General features: G+C 35.9%; 1 protein-coding gene across 1 annotated transcript in view; it reads right to left on the reverse strand.

Annotated features, from left to right (window-relative positions):
• Positions 1 to 15917, reverse strand: part of HMGCLL1 (3-hydroxy-3-methylglutaryl-CoA lyase like 1) — a 75851-nt gene that overhangs the window by 27109 nt on the left and 32825 nt on the right. The window contains 2 exon segments of the mRNA XM_066314955.1: positions 868 to 1056; positions 5488 to 5551. Of these exon segments, the coding sequence (XP_066171052.1) occupies positions 868 to 1056; positions 5488 to 5551 (253 nt within the window).

Raw genomic sequence — 15917 nt, forward strand, 5'->3', positions numbered from 1 at the left:
AAATGACTGCCTGAATTGCAAGGAAACAGAAGACACCATTAAGTATAAAACAGAACAATAAAGGCCTACAATTTGTAAATAGCTTTTGATTCTCTAACGCTTAGTAAAGGTAGGTCTACCTAGGAAGGCACATGCATATTAAGATATTTCTCAGGAATATATCTTTACAAAAACTATACTAGAACTTGCAGTCTGTTTTCTGCATTGTGTCCTATTCCAAAAAATATATCAGCATAAGGGAAAAAAAATTTTTACGGAAATTACCTCTGATTATTTAGGCAAAGACTTGAAAGCTGATTAAATAAGATATAAAGTTGTTGCTAATCTTATTTGGAAGGCATAATTGATAAACAAAAAAGAATAATGAAGGTGTATGAATAGTGATAAAATTGTCTAGACTATTCTGTGTACATAACTACCTATATTTTTGATTTATCTCTGAATTCAAGATGCAATTATGCATTATTCCATTTAATTTTTAGATACGTCTATAAAGTAGAAACTTTAGTTTAGTGGAAAACAAAAATACAGTTGTTCCTAAGAAAAACCGAAATCTGAGATATCAGAAAAAATTATTTAATGTCCCTCTTTCATCTAATGTCAATGAAATGTAATCATCATCACTATTTCTTAGTGATTTTGTATGTAATTGAAGGTAATTAATAGAAAAGGTTTGACATTTCCTGGTAAAAGCAACAGCAATAATACCATTAGACAATCTGATGTGTGAGCAGTACTTTCCTCAAGTTTAGTCAGTGCCTTTTTTCTCTTCTAATGATTTCTTTAATGGCAGGATTTTTTAAAATTGCACATTGAATTAAAATAAGAATACTATTATTGTATATATAAAACAAGAAACCAAGTCACCTGTATGGCTGTGAGGATATTGGCTAATGCCTGGCCATACGTGTCATGACAGTGAACAGCAAGAGCACTCAAAGGAATTTCTTTCATAACAGCTTCCAGCATTTTTTTCATACTTCCAGGCGTCCCCACACCAATTGTATCTCCCAGAGAGATTTCATAACAGCCCATACTGTACAGTCTCTTGGATACCTGATTAGAAACAGAAAAACACCAAGTGGTAAAGATGAAAGAGTATAAAATAAGGTCAAGAACATACATTATAAAGTATATACTTCTGTACAGGTTTCAAGTTTTGACCTACTAGGTGGTATTTGTCAGACACCCTATATTCATTCTTGAAACTGCCATTGAAGAAGAACATCCCACAGATCCCCTTATTTTAAAATTATAGTTCTGCTACATTCTATACATGACATAGCGAACCAAGTCAAATCCATCAAAAACTTGCTTTCTGACTCTCCCACAGAATCCAAATGAGCAAAATTTGAACAGTATGAATTAAGTTTCTGTCAAGCCCTTTCCTAACATTTTCTTCTCTCTGGGGACTTCATAGCTGTTTGCTTTTCTCTATGTAAATTACAGCTCACAAGCTGTGCAAGGTAAAGATCTGTCCTTTTGTTTGCATATTACATTAAGCCAACAAAGATTACAAATAATTAAGAAAAAGCCTGATTCTTCTTTCTCTTGGCACTTAAAAGATCAATGAAAACTGAAATTTTAACATGCTGCAGTCAATATTAATTTTTCAGTATTAATTTTGCTTGTTCTTCATGAAATCAAACATTAAAATACTAACAAAGCAAAACTGCAACTTAATTAACGTTCTAGTCCTTAAGTTTTAAAAATTTTCTTAATATCAAACAAAACCATATACAAATAGGTCTTACTTATGTAAGCAGAGCCCTAAATATTTCTGGAATTACGTCTTTGAGGAGTTCTTTGCATGAGTGAAAACTGAGGTCTGGCACCATAATTTTTGCATGGAGAGAAACTCATTCAGAAGCACAAAATCATGTTTTCACTGAAAATATTGCTTCAGAAATTGAATGCAGGATCTTTCCATCTTATTTTTGTTGGATTCATTTGGAAAGATTCCACCTTATTTTCAGCTGCTCAATATGTTTGTCCCCTTTAAGATTCCCCATTGTGTATGAAAGACCCCAAAGGACACTCCACTGGAACAGAATCCCAGTTTAGAAACTAACTGTTTAGAAATGAAAAAATACAACCCTCTTCCAAAAAGACATCTTAAGTCACACTGCAGTCTGCTGTTAAAACAATTCCAGGACTTCATAAGTGGGACTGCTGTGAGCATGTCTGAGGAAGTGGACAAAGTGCTGCACCAGCAGTCTCGGAAGTGCTGGATTAATACTGCTGTTCACTTAATTCAAAGAACAGCTGAAAAAGAATTTCAAATAGTCTGAATCATCCTATTTAAGGCTTGGAAGTGCTACAACCATTGCAAATGTGGTAGAACTGTGCTTTAAAGTCAGATTCCCCAGTTCATACACACATAAATTCAACATACATTTTAAGAAAGGGACATTCACCGGAACGCAAAAGGGATTCATCTCACAGCATATTTTTATATCCTCAACACATGGTAGACATTTTAACTAGACTACTGTTGCAAGAAAAAGAGTATCATCTGCAGTTAGTGGTGGATTACATTCAGTTAAACCCCAAACCTTAGTGTTTCTTTAAGATCAGGGTAAAGAAATGCATTGCATTTTCCCCCCTGTTCTTTTTAATCCATGATTCAAAGTTTTTCTAGATGAGTAATTTAGTCATAACTTGGACTATATAAACTGCTAGAAATCATATTGCATTCACTTCTTTTTCATGCTCAGTCCTTAGGTCTTTCAGCTTCCTGAATGCAGAGTTCTGAAAGATGGAAGAGGGGGTGAAAATGTTAACAAGCTGTTAACATCATTACTGGCTCCTCATGATCTAAACTTCAAGTGATGCTTTAAAAGACATCTCTATTTAATTTAAAGAAGAATAACCATGCTTGGAAGCTGAATGGGAGTTTTTTGTACTGAATTTTCTATTCTACCATAGTAGAAGGCAGCTTGTTAGTTATAGTTTTGTAAGTTTTCAATGTGGATTTTTGGGAGGAGAGTGTGGGAGATGAGAACACACTGTTTTTTCTATGTGGAATCAGGATGTGATTATGAGCTTACAGCTTTGTTGATTGAACAGGGTTGTGTTCTGCACCACTGAGCAGTTTTGCTATGCATGAGTCTTATGCTACACCCCTTGGGAATACTGCCTTGACACTAAGCATAGATCAAAATGGGAATTTGGGGAACTAGCATTGCAACCTCTCAAGCACAAGAACAGTCCAACTCCTGGAAATAATATATAAAACTATACTCTTATATTGAATACAAGATCTGATAACCCAGTTATGGATTATTTTAAACAACTAACAATCTAAAAAATCTGCAGTTCATGTGCTGTAAGGGAAACTTTAATGATCCAATAATATTCAAACAAGAGTAGGTACGTGTTCTATAGTTTGATCAGAATGTGTCCTGGATAATATTCAATTTAATTAATTCACTGCTTTAGGTTAAAAGGAAGAGAAGGAAAGAGCAGAAAGACAAAAAAGGCCAAGCACATGATGGAATTATATGATAATGGATTATACAACCGGCTTCAAGGATGATATAGAGTGTTTCCAACAACTTTCAAACTTTATCTGCCTAAAGTTGAAATTCTCAAACCACAAAACAATAAGTGGTTAAGCAGTGACTTCCTTTCAAGAATCAACAGAGTAATAAAACAAGACTAGGCAATTTATTTTAGGATATGGAAACTGTATGTTTGTTTGTGTGTTTTAAATAACCATACAAATGTACCTGAGAGATTCTAGAAATCTGAAGGCATCTGAATTTTGCACTCACTAGATAACTATGTGTAAAGCAGCTATATATCTAGTTTGCCAGAAATTAATGTAGTCTGCAACAATCTGTAATAATGCATGTAGTCTGAAATAATCCACCTCTTCTAATTGTTTTTGCTTCAGTTTAAAAAACCTTTTGCTTTAAAAAAAAAAAAAATGGTCACTGTTACTGACTGCATGAGAAACTGCATGAACTTTTCAATCATAGCTGCTGGTTGCAATACACAGTCAAGGGAGTCAAAATGCTCCAGTCTCAAAAAGACAATGATCAGAGCAGCAGCTCTCTGAAAGAGTTTAGGAACTCAGCCAGTAATTTTGAAAATGCTTAATGCTGATTCTGTGCATGTATTTACACGAAATCCATTAGATGCTTATATATATACAGCAGTGTTTGCTGAACCAGGGATGGAATTAATAAATTTAATGCGGTAGCTTTTATTCATTAACACAAACACAGTGGTATACAGGTATGCAAGAAGACACTTATTAGGATGAAGATAGAAAATAAAATAGTTGTGTGAGTAAAAGTTTGCGTGTCTAGAACATTAAATAGCAGTCCCACTGGCAAACTGAGAAGTTGCTCTTCTGTTCAAGGAGAGTTGGTAAAAAACAAGCAACACATGGAGAGAAGCTTGTTGGGGAACATGGTAAGCAGTATGTCATCATTGCTCTAACTAAAGCTGTGTCATTTCTAATCTTCACTTCATACTAAAGCAAATAAATTTAGAAATACTATCTTCCAAATCACTTGCTTTTTTTTTTCCCAAAAAAGAGGCTGAGTATGTGTGGATGCTGTGGGAGAAGTACTATCACAAATGCCATCTGGAGTGTATACTAGAAGATGATGAAGGAGAACAGGACCTGAAAACCACCCACACAGAACATAATGTATCAGACAAATGTTGACTAGCTGTTAGTGCTACAAATTAAAAAACAATACTGGTTTGGATATTCTGCTAGATCAACAAAAATAGGTGATTAAGTGTAACAGAGAAGACAAGCCTGTCTCTAGGTGGAAGGCCAGCACGTTCTGCCTTTAGCCTCTTGGAATCTTTACTCCACTTTATTTTTTTCCTGTCCATCTAAGCTTTGATGCCATCTTTGCCTTTCTGCAAAATTTTACACTTGTGTTTCACTCATCTCTCTTCCAGAAAAAAAGTCTGGACTAAGATATCTTCTTTCTTATCCTTTATTCTAAATGGGAAAAAGGAGCAGGGAGGGAAGGTGCAACCTATTTCATTATGACACTAGAGCAATTTAAGAAATCATATTGGGGGTGAGTTTTGATTCATGTGTCAATCTCATGACCCTTACCAGAAGCCAAATGACACACAGTGTGCTTATTCCAGCATAAAATGGATTTAAAAGCAAGAAGTTGTGCTGAAAATCCTCTTGTACAACACAGTCCGCTGACACATGTGCTTGAGTCTATTTCCTTAAGTAATTTCTTACCTTCTTGCTCGATGAAATAGGGCATAATATTTTTTCTCATGACTGATAACAATCAAAAAATGCTATTTTTCTCACATTTGACTATATAGGTTACGTGAGGTTATGCACCAAGCTTTAGCATTAGCTAGGTTTTTTTGCTTTTTTTCCTTAAATTTTATCCATTAAAGATCTTTTTATTACTAAGTTGAGAAAATTACTTTTAGAAATTTTTAAATGTATTTTTGGTTCATTAAAAAGACAAGCCAGAAATTCACTCTTACTTCTGCCACTTTATCTGGTACAACATTTCCTTCATATGGGCATCCCAAGGCACAGGACACATACCTATAACAAAAAGAACACACAATGTTCTGTTTGATATATATATATATATTCATTCATGTTACATTAAAAAATAGGTTAAACATAATTTTGAACATATAAACCAGTCAATATAGCATAAAGATTTGAATGGAAGTTGAAATTATATCAGATGAAAACAGAAGATTTATCAATTTTCCTTTCAGATCATAGAACAGCAATGCATAGCTTTATTCATGCTCAATATATGTCATGAGTTGTAAAGGACTGGCAATGCAGTCAAGTTTACAATGTTGTAGAAGACTTTTTTCTTGCTATTTCCTTCTGAAGTTGCAAGAGCCAGCTCAAACTTTGCCTTGCCTTGCCCTCACAAGGTATGCAGAGGAAGACATCACTTTCTTCCTTGTACTACCTACCCAGACCATAGTGAGCAACCATAGACACAGACTACTTCTGACAGCCCCACCATCTCATCAGAACTGTGGTGAATGGGGAAGCTTTCACTCTCTCTCTGTACTGGCATTTCTGTCTCAGTGCCCCAGAAGTATTATAGCTCCACTGCAAGCTGTAATTTAGGTATGCCTTGGGACAAGAAGAAACTGAGAAGCCAAACTGTGTCCTTCAGCAGCTATTGGCTCCATGAAGAACAAAAACTGAAAGCCACAACCAAACTTCCATTGTTCAGCCCTAATGCTCTATTAGCATAGAATTCAGTTAAAATTTCCTCTTCTTAACAACAATTAAGAGCCATGAAATTCTAATTAAGCTTCTAATTGTTTATCTTAAATAGATCAGGAATATAACTAAACCAACCAGAAACATCCAGTCAAAATCACAAGAGTGACTGTAAAAGGATTTACAACAGATTCAGAGGCCTGCAGAGCCCCAGTCCCAATGGGAGGTTGCTCAACTGCTTAATAGGAGAACAAGAGCCTTCATCGATCTCCCATCATTCTCTTTCGCTCAACACTGAAGAAAATAATGTAAAATTATACACTGTATAATGCAAAAGGGATTGAACAGATGCCAGTTTTTACGTAGTCAAGGTCCATGGGGTAAAGGATGTATTGTTTCTTTGCAGTTGAAGGAGAAACTGCTTGATAGAATGTGAAATTAGAATCAGTAACAGGCAAAATAAATTGTGAAAAAAAGTCCATATTTTAATGCATAGAGCAAATTCCATCCCTTATATGAAGGCATGGTGCTGGCTCACTAGAAGTAACAGTAAAAATGAAGCAAACCTTAAATCTAAAAAGAGCTTGATTAGCTTTGACAAAGAAATGGAAATGAATTTTGTTTCCTCAAAAGTGGTTTGGCCTATTACATCCTGCTCATAATTGTAATCCAGATGCCTACTAGGCATGATTTCAATTATCTATATGGCATTATGGAAACCAGGTTTTTGAAACTTGGCCACAGAATTCATTAACTATCAGCCCCAATTTAGATGTCACTGTTTAAATTCCAAAATTCTGGATTTTCATATCTACATTAATAAAGATGTAGATTTAATAAGGATGTAAATTTAAGATAAAAATGTAGCTACTGTTAACACAGTAAAACACTGTCCTGATTTTCAGTGAACATAACTGAAAATCAATTCAGGACAATTTCTTTAATTTCTTTTATACATACAGTTTTTCAAATGAAACTAAGCATGAAGAATTTCAGACCCAAAGGACTGCTTTTTTACATAATACTACAGTGCCTAGAGCTAGTGACTGCATACACCTACTGAAATTATTTTCAATATCAGCCACAGGACTTTGTACAAAGTGATTAAGAACAGTCGCAAATTCTAAGTAAATGCAAAACATATAGTACGTATGTGCATGTGTTCCCTTTACTTACATATCTTTACAGGTTCCTAATGGCTGCATATGTCAGATCAAGAAGACATTTATTTGGTAGTGATAATGTGGCATGAACTACATCTGGAATGGAGTAGGGCAAACAAAAGTAAAAGCAGGCCAAAAGGCATCTACAGAACAACAGAATATTCCCTGTGGTTCACACCAGAGAGCAGAAACTTGCCTGAGCTCACATAATTCAGCTGGGCCTGCTGGGGTATGAAAGTATGTGGTGACCTGAGGAATCTGCCTACTACAATACACAAATCTGTTTGAGATTATGAACTCTCTGCATACTTACACCATTGAGACTAGACTGACATTTTAAACAAGGAAAATATGGTAGATATAATCTATCTGGGCATCTGATATTCAATATTAAACTGGAGAAAATAGGGATTACTGAAAGAATTTGACAGGAAAAGAACTTCTTACCAGAGAGACAACAAAGTTCTATGGAGAATGAAGAAACAAATTTTCAATAGAGTTCATCAAGAATGAGCTTGGCAGAATTTTATCTAACATTTTCACTTAATGAGTTGGAAAAAAAAGTAGAGATGTGGTGGTAACAGTAGATTTGAAAGCGAAATACTTGAAATGCATCTATAAAAGAGTAAAGTGCACTCCAGACACATAGCAGGATAAACATTTTTAATAGAGGATATAAAATAGCGGACAAAATCACAAAATAAGATGAGCTGGAAGTGACTCACAAAGATCACTGAGTCCAGGTCCTGGACCCGCATAGGACCATTCCCAAGAGTCACACCATGTGCCTGAGAGCACTGTCCAAATGCTTCTCAAATTCTGTCAGGCTGGTGCTGTGACCACTGCCCTGGGGAGCCTGTTCAGTGCCTGAGCACCCCCTGGGTGAAAAACCTTTTTCTAATATCCAACCTAAACCTCCCCTGGCACAACTTCAGGCCATTCCCTTGGGTCCTGTCACGGGTCACCACAGACAATAGATCACTGTCTGCCCCTCCTCTTCCCCTCATGAGGAAGTTGTAACTGCAGTGAGGTCTCCCTTCAGTCTCCCCTTCTCAAGTCTGAACAGACCAAGTGACCTCAGCAGCTCCTCATACACCTTCCCCTCCAGGCCCTTCAACATCTTTGTTTCTCTTCTTTGAATGCTCACAAATATCTTTCTCACATTGTGGAACCCAAAACTGCACACAATACTGAAAGTGAGGCCATGCCAGAGAGGGACAATCCCCTCCCCTGCCTGGCTGGCCATGCTGTCCCTGATACCTTCAGGACAGGGTTGGCCCCCCTGGCTGCCAGGGTACTGCTCACTCATATTCAATTTGCCATTGAGCAGAACCCTCAGATCCCTTTCTGTGGAACTACTTTTCAGCATCTCATTCCCCAGTCTGTCCATACATCCAAGGTTGCCCCATCTCAGGTGCAGAATCTGGCACATTCCCTTCATATGGTTGGTGAGTGCCCAGCTCTCTGATCTGTCAATGTCTCTCTGCAGGGCCTCCCTGCTTTAGAGGGAGTTGACAGCTCCTCACAGTTTTGTATAATTTGCAAACTCGCTTAGTATCCCTTCCAGTCCTGTGTCCAAGTCATTTATGAAGATGTTGAAGAACACATGGCCTAAGACGAAGCCCTGTGGAATTCTTTTTTAAAAGGTCTCCCTATATTCTGATAGAAAATGAGACATAATTTGAGTCAGTTGCAGAAAACTACATGCAAGCTGGAACATACGTAGGCAAGCACTGAGTACTGCTAGTGGGGGTGGAGAGAGCCTAACGTGAATGGGGAAAACATGAATGTCTGTGTGAAAGAGCAAAGATAATTCTGTGTCTGGCCTGAGTATTTGCCAAGATAGCTAGAATTAAGCTGTGCTGACTGGGATGCTTTGTAATTGCATTTGTGTGTTTCCAAACCATTAAGGGGATGTGTGTTTTTTCCAGTGGATAGCTGCACTTTAAGTATTTAGCTTTCAAATCTAATGTTATCACGTCTCTACTTTTTATTCCAACTCATCAAGTAAAAATAGGTTTCAATACAAAGGTAGATCTGTTATCTACAGATAAACTTGGCTGTTACACTTTTCTTTTACTTTTGGGCATGAAAGAACCCATAGGGCATTAAAATCACAAGAGAATACAACTAAATCAGAGCCCCAAGACCTCCACCCACGTGACTTCAACATGGGAAACTATTTTGAACGACATTTTGCAGAATTGCTTGGAAAGAAGAAAATTACCAAGACAGAGCCACAGAGAGCAACAGAAGACACAAGTTAAAGGAATAGTGTGGTCAACTGCAGCAAACACTACTGACAAATCAAGAAGAATGAGGATAGACTACTGTTTCCGAGATCTTGTCATCAGGGAGTTTGCTGAGAGTTGTTACAGTCGCAAGCAAGGAACAGAAGCCAAAGTGTAGGAGTCATAGGAGAGACTCACGGAAGAGGGTCTCCAGACAGTAATTATAAACAGCGCCTTCAATGAGCTTAGGAATGAAGAAGAGATAGGTGATGAGATATGATATGAAGAACCAAGTAGGGTCAAAGGTGCAATTTTTAAGAGGCAAATGCTTGCTTATATTGCAAGTGGAAAAGAGCCAGAGGACAGTGAGAGGTTAAGAAAGAGAATAAGGGAGGGAAGAAATAAGAAGAAGAACAGAACATGGGATCACTGGGGCAAGTGGAGGGGGTACAGATGGAAAGTAGATAAGAAACTTCTGCTGCTCTGACAGTGGAGGAAAAAGGACAGAAGGAAGAGGATATGGTATCTATATTTCTTAGGAGAAAAAGCAAGATCCTACATGAAGAAAAGCAGCTAAGCAAAGAAAAGAGTTTGAGCAATAAATTACAGAGGCAACTGGGATTTAATTTGTGAATTCAATTAAGTTGGAGAATACAGCTGTTTTCTAAAAAGATAGCAGGACTGGGAAAAAAAATCCCACAATGAAAAAAATTGTCCTCATCTCAGAATATTCACCAGAGACACTCCACAGTATGAGAGCAGAAGCAAATATCTGGGAGTTCACAAAGTGGAATCTGCAATGGAAGTGTTTAATTCTAAGTATGTGCTTAAATCTTTGCTGAATCAAGGCCAGACATAGCTTAACTACATCTTCAGCACACAAAAAAAGAAAACAGCCCATGAAGCCAGAGATGGAAAGAAGGACTTGCAAGTGAACACACTGATACAGCTGCTTTAGCAACACAAAGGTATATGCTGTTTTGCTCACTCAGGTTTAAGAAATCAAAATCCTTCCCTTTAAGAAAAAGTGATAAAAAGAAGTTTTCTACTTGTTTCATCTGTCAGAGTTTACCCAGCCTCTGATCTGTCTGTGGATTTCACTGCAGATGAATATCATTCAGTCTTCTACAAAATAGTTTCCTATGCATATAAAAGAAAAACAAAAAACCCCACAACTTTACTGTGCAGTATTTTGCACAAAAATGCTGAACAGCCTCTGGGGATGGGGAGGGAGAAGGAAGTGGAAGAGAGTTTTCAATTTCTTCCAGTATGCCAGAACCAAATTTCAATGTTCCACAAATGGTATAGACAGTACAAGGTCCCCTTGATCAAGGTCACTAGGAATGGCGATAATCACATCAGCCCAGTGCCTGTGAAGTGAAGGATATAAAACCACAAACAGGGTAAATGAGCAAAAATTTCTTAACCAAAGTGTGTTAAAACGAAAATGAATCCAAGCAGAAACTGAACTCCATGTTGCAATCCCTTTGTCAGCTTACTTCAACAGGAGTCTCAGAGTCAGACCCACAGCTGCTACCACAGCTGGAAGCATGAAGCCTCCTGAGAAGCCAGTTGCAGACTCAGATGCTGCTGTTTCCTGTTTATTATTATAGTGTAAGTTTGCATATAATTCACCATGTTCACTGCAGATGTATTTATTTTTATTGGATGTTTGCGCTAAAATGTACATGTCTATCATTTGGCAAATTCATAATATTAAGGTTGATCTATTCTGTCTCTTTGCAAAGAAAACCATTTGTTAAAAACAGGGAATCATTACTGCAGGGAGAAAGAAAACCCAAAGAAGAGAAGAGAGAGAAAGAAGATTCTTCCAGAAACAGATTCTCCAAGCCAAGTCCAAAATGTGTAAATAAGGCCAGGATCATTTTTCCACATATGATTTAAACAACAACCAAAAAAAACCCCAAACACCCTCCCTCCCCATCCACCAAACAAAAAAAGAAACAATCTCTTCATGTATTTAGAGAAAAAAGAAACAATCTTTTCATGTATTTAGTGCCCAGTTACAAGTAATATGTATCCTTTTCTCAGTGAATACTACATTTAATATTTTTAAATGCCAAAAAAACTCTGTTAAATTGTGAACTATGTTCTAGAAAATAGTTACTTCTCAAAAAATATAACTAAACTGTTAAAATAATGAAGGGCCACTTGACCATTTAACGTTCAATAACTCTCTCAAGTTACCTACTGAGCTATCAGTAACATTCTAGCAAACACATCACATTGTTACCTTATAATTTCATACTAATTATAATTTTCACATATGATTAATGCTACCCTTTGAGAAGACACAGGGATAATTTTTACTTCCCACAGGGATCCCTTTTTTGTTTTTTAAAGCAGCTCTTCTGGCCTGCTATCGATATTTTCTCTCTGCAGGTAGAAAAGCAATGGGTGAAAGTTGGTATAAATTTATTCCTCAGGAAAATCTTGCAATCACATAGTGCAATCACCCAGAATGATAGAGTCAGTACAATGGCTCCAAGATCCTTTTCTTAACCTGTTCCCAGCACAGAGAAATTCACTAAGTCCCCATATCCCAGCAACCTGGCTTCTTAAACTTCTCCTGGGCACTGATTCCAGCTGGCGTAATGCTGCCGTAACCCTGTAGATTTGCTTACCATTCACATACAAAAATGTGTTTCTTCCAAGTCTATTAAATGCTCATCTACATTTTGTTGTTTCCATAACTCCAAATATATAGGCTCACTGATAGTGACATGAAGGCTTCGCACTAGTATTACTATCTAGAAAAGTAATAATAATATAAATAACAATAATCTCAAAATAATTGGGACTATGCCAAACTACAAACTACAAACTTTAAAAAGGACAATCTAAAGCAATGTGGAAAAACCATGTATTTGAGCCCTAAGTATTCCAGAATACCAGAAAATATGAATTCTGAATTTCTGTCTGTATTTTTAAGACACACACAGCTTTGAACTGTATGTATTTGTGTAAAACTGAATTGTTGAGTTTATCCTATGGTATTTCTAATTACATCTAAAAGGTTTACTTACTGTAAGGCCATCCAAATACCTCAATTTAAGCTACTTAGGATGGACTCCAATAAAAGAAGAAAAAAAGAACATTGCTGAACTGAATTATAAAAATCCGATTATCTTGATAATCAGAAGTTTTAGACAATCAGGATGTGTCTTTATAAACAAAACAGGCTTAACTATTAGCTTCTAAAACTAATTGTCACAAATACATTGAAATAAAAACAATTTATTCTTCCAAAACTTTTTTCCAAAAGAAATCTAGGTATCATTAGCACAAGACAAAGATAACTAAAATCAATTCTTTAAGTCTTGATTAGATTTTGTTTAATGTGTATTAGCATCAAAGTGAACCAATAATTATCTCCTATAATCAACAAGGAATTATGTATGTTGCAACCTGTAAGCTTTATTGGAGCATAACATAAAAGGTGATAATAATAATAATAATAATAATAATAATAATAATAATAATACACAGTATATTTTGTTTGCTACCTATTTGTCATGGAAAAAATATTGCTATATTTCAAGTATATCAACTAGTATTTGAATTCTCTACAAACACAGATGTAAGCCAAATAGTGATACATTTCAAAATGCCTTTATGTACTGTGAACTGCACCACACAAATCATTCTCAAAAGGCACAGGACAAAAACAAAGGAATTACATAGAGCAGTTCTGAATTAATGTGTGATTGCATGTGTTTTATTTATGAAGCAGTAGCTTTGTAAGGAAATGCCTCTAGAAGTATTCTACAGCAATAATTTCCATCTGTTCTTTTAACACTGAACCTCTAAACATTTGCATACACATTCACATTTGAACAAATGGCCTTAACAGGGCTTGTCACATGAAAATTTTTCAGATTTGGGACATAAATACAGTTTTTAATTGCTGACCATGGAGAAGTATTTTTTTAGTAGTGGAAAAAAATTATGAACTTTCAGGCTTATAGCCCCACTTCATTTTTTATTCGGAGCAAGGCAGTCCTATATATTGGATGTGTCAGAGGGAGATAGTCTGATTTCATGTCATGGTCAAAGGACCCAAAGCATCATTTTTGAAAAAGAGAGAAAAATACCAGTCCTTACTGGTTTACCATTCTATTGTGCTAATTGCAATTCATTCCTCTGTCTTTTTAAATTTTGGAATAGATTAACTCAGAAGAATCTAGCTTAATGGAATACATTAACTTGGAAGAAACCAGCTTATTCAGAATTTACTTAAAATTTTCTTCGTATGTACATTCATGATACACAACTTAAAGGACAATCCAAGTGACTACTTCCAATTACTATTTCCCACCATTTTTTATCAATCCTGGCTGTTAAGACTTAATTTTTAACCACTAAATAAGTCGTGATATTTTTAATAGTACTTGAATAATCCATTGCAAGGTGCAAATTTAAAACCAGCACTACTTTGTGTCACTTTACATGTAAAACACACATAACAGTAATTAGCAGACCACGCAGTTCATAACTGATCTGGCACAGTGTCTTCACAGAGTGTGTCCCAGATGTTATTATAAATTTTTTATGCATGTACTAAAAAACTCCCAAACTAACCCAAAGCCCCAGACAAAAACCAAGAGAATCCCGGTCCTTTATGATGCTAATAAATGGTCTAACTTCTAAGACCATATGCAACATTTCAGTTCTTCATAAATATTTGAACTGGTTTAGTAAACATTTAGAAAACTGGACTGTGCTACAGATTTTAAATGTGACAGCTGACAACATAAATTTTCTGGATGATGATGGAGTCAATGTTAGTGCAGCTGTAGTAACAGTAAGACATGCAAAAGCTTAAGGTTTAGTTTCAACTGTTTGAGTACATTTTTCATAAGATTCAAGGATTGCAAATGATTTATGCTCACTACATAAATTGTAAATTGCCAGTAAAAATAGGAAATACAATTTGAACCCCTTAAAATTATTTTTGGAAGTATTTTACAACTGCTCAAATAAGGAGTTAGGGCAAGGCACTAAATTATCCATTTCCTGCAAATAAATAACGCTTTAAATGATAATAGCGCTTTAGAAAGGAAACAATCTCTGTATTGAAATGAACACAAATACAGATTATGCATATTATTATTTTTATTACTTTAGTAATTCTAGCAAAATATTTAGCCTACAAAATTTATATTAGAATTTAAAATGTGTAGTCCGGGAAGCTTGCTTGAGGAAGGACTGCAGGTTTTGGCTATGGTTCTTTAAATCAGCCGATGTTTAAAAGAGTGATTAAAAACTAAGTCCAGAGAGTAAAAATATTTCTCTGTAGTAGCTACAGTCAACAGCTTCATTTTGTGATACTTTGCAGCACAAAGCCTATTAATACATTTCTTCTATCTCTTATAATTTACATGAATTATAAGACCCTAATCTTTTGCCTATGCAGAGGTAGGATGGGAGTAATTTGTTTTTACTTCTGATATCAGTGATAGTCATGCACAGCCTAGCCTTAGACAGGTCACCTACAGAATGACCAACACTGGGTGCACCTAAACTCCTCTGCAGCCAAAAGGATGGATCATCCGGAGAGAGTTTCATCTTATCTTTTGGCAGGTACTTTTAAAAAGCACATACAGTAAATCACAGCAGGAAAGTTGCCTAATCCCCTCTAGTAACTACTAGAAAACTTAGGATGACAAGCTCAGGCTTGTTGTGTAGTCATGCTCAGATGTGCCGCATGTAACAACAATAGTGAAAAAATATATAATTATTGTCAGTAAGTAATAGCCACACAACAAAAAAGCTGCATCTTCTTTAGCTAGGTAACAATCAGTCAAACCATGAGAACCTATCCAAAATACTGAATATCAAAAAAAACCTTGCCACAAACATTTGACTGTTTCATCATTTAAAAAGAATTGTGTGGAATCAGAATACAAAATGCCATTTATTGTATCAGTCACTAAAAGCAGCTTCTTTAGCAGCAGCTAAATACGGGATCATAAGTCACAGACTTTATTAGCTAATTCTTCTTTGATTGTTTTATTTCCAGGGAAAAGTCATCTGGATTGCACTGAATACTTCTGTGAAATCTCAGTTTAAGTTTTGCTTTCTGATTATGTTTTCATTTTTTTTCATTGAGGAAGAGAAACCCAGTGTTTTATCTCATTAAATACAATGAAAAACTCCAGAAGTCTTCCCAATGTACTGCAATATTTGGGAACTAATGAACTACTTTCTCTCAAGTACTAATGAATTCCCTACAGTAGTGCAGGCTTTTATACCAGAGAAAATCATAGTTTAGTTTTCCAGAATTAACTCTGAGATGAC

Source organism: Sylvia atricapilla, chromosome 3 (genome assembly GCF_009819655.1).
Source record: "Sylvia atricapilla isolate bSylAtr1 chromosome 3, bSylAtr1.pri, whole genome shotgun sequence".
In the NCBI taxonomy this organism is placed as follows: Eukaryota; Metazoa; Chordata; class Aves; order Passeriformes; family Sylviidae; genus Sylvia; species Sylvia atricapilla.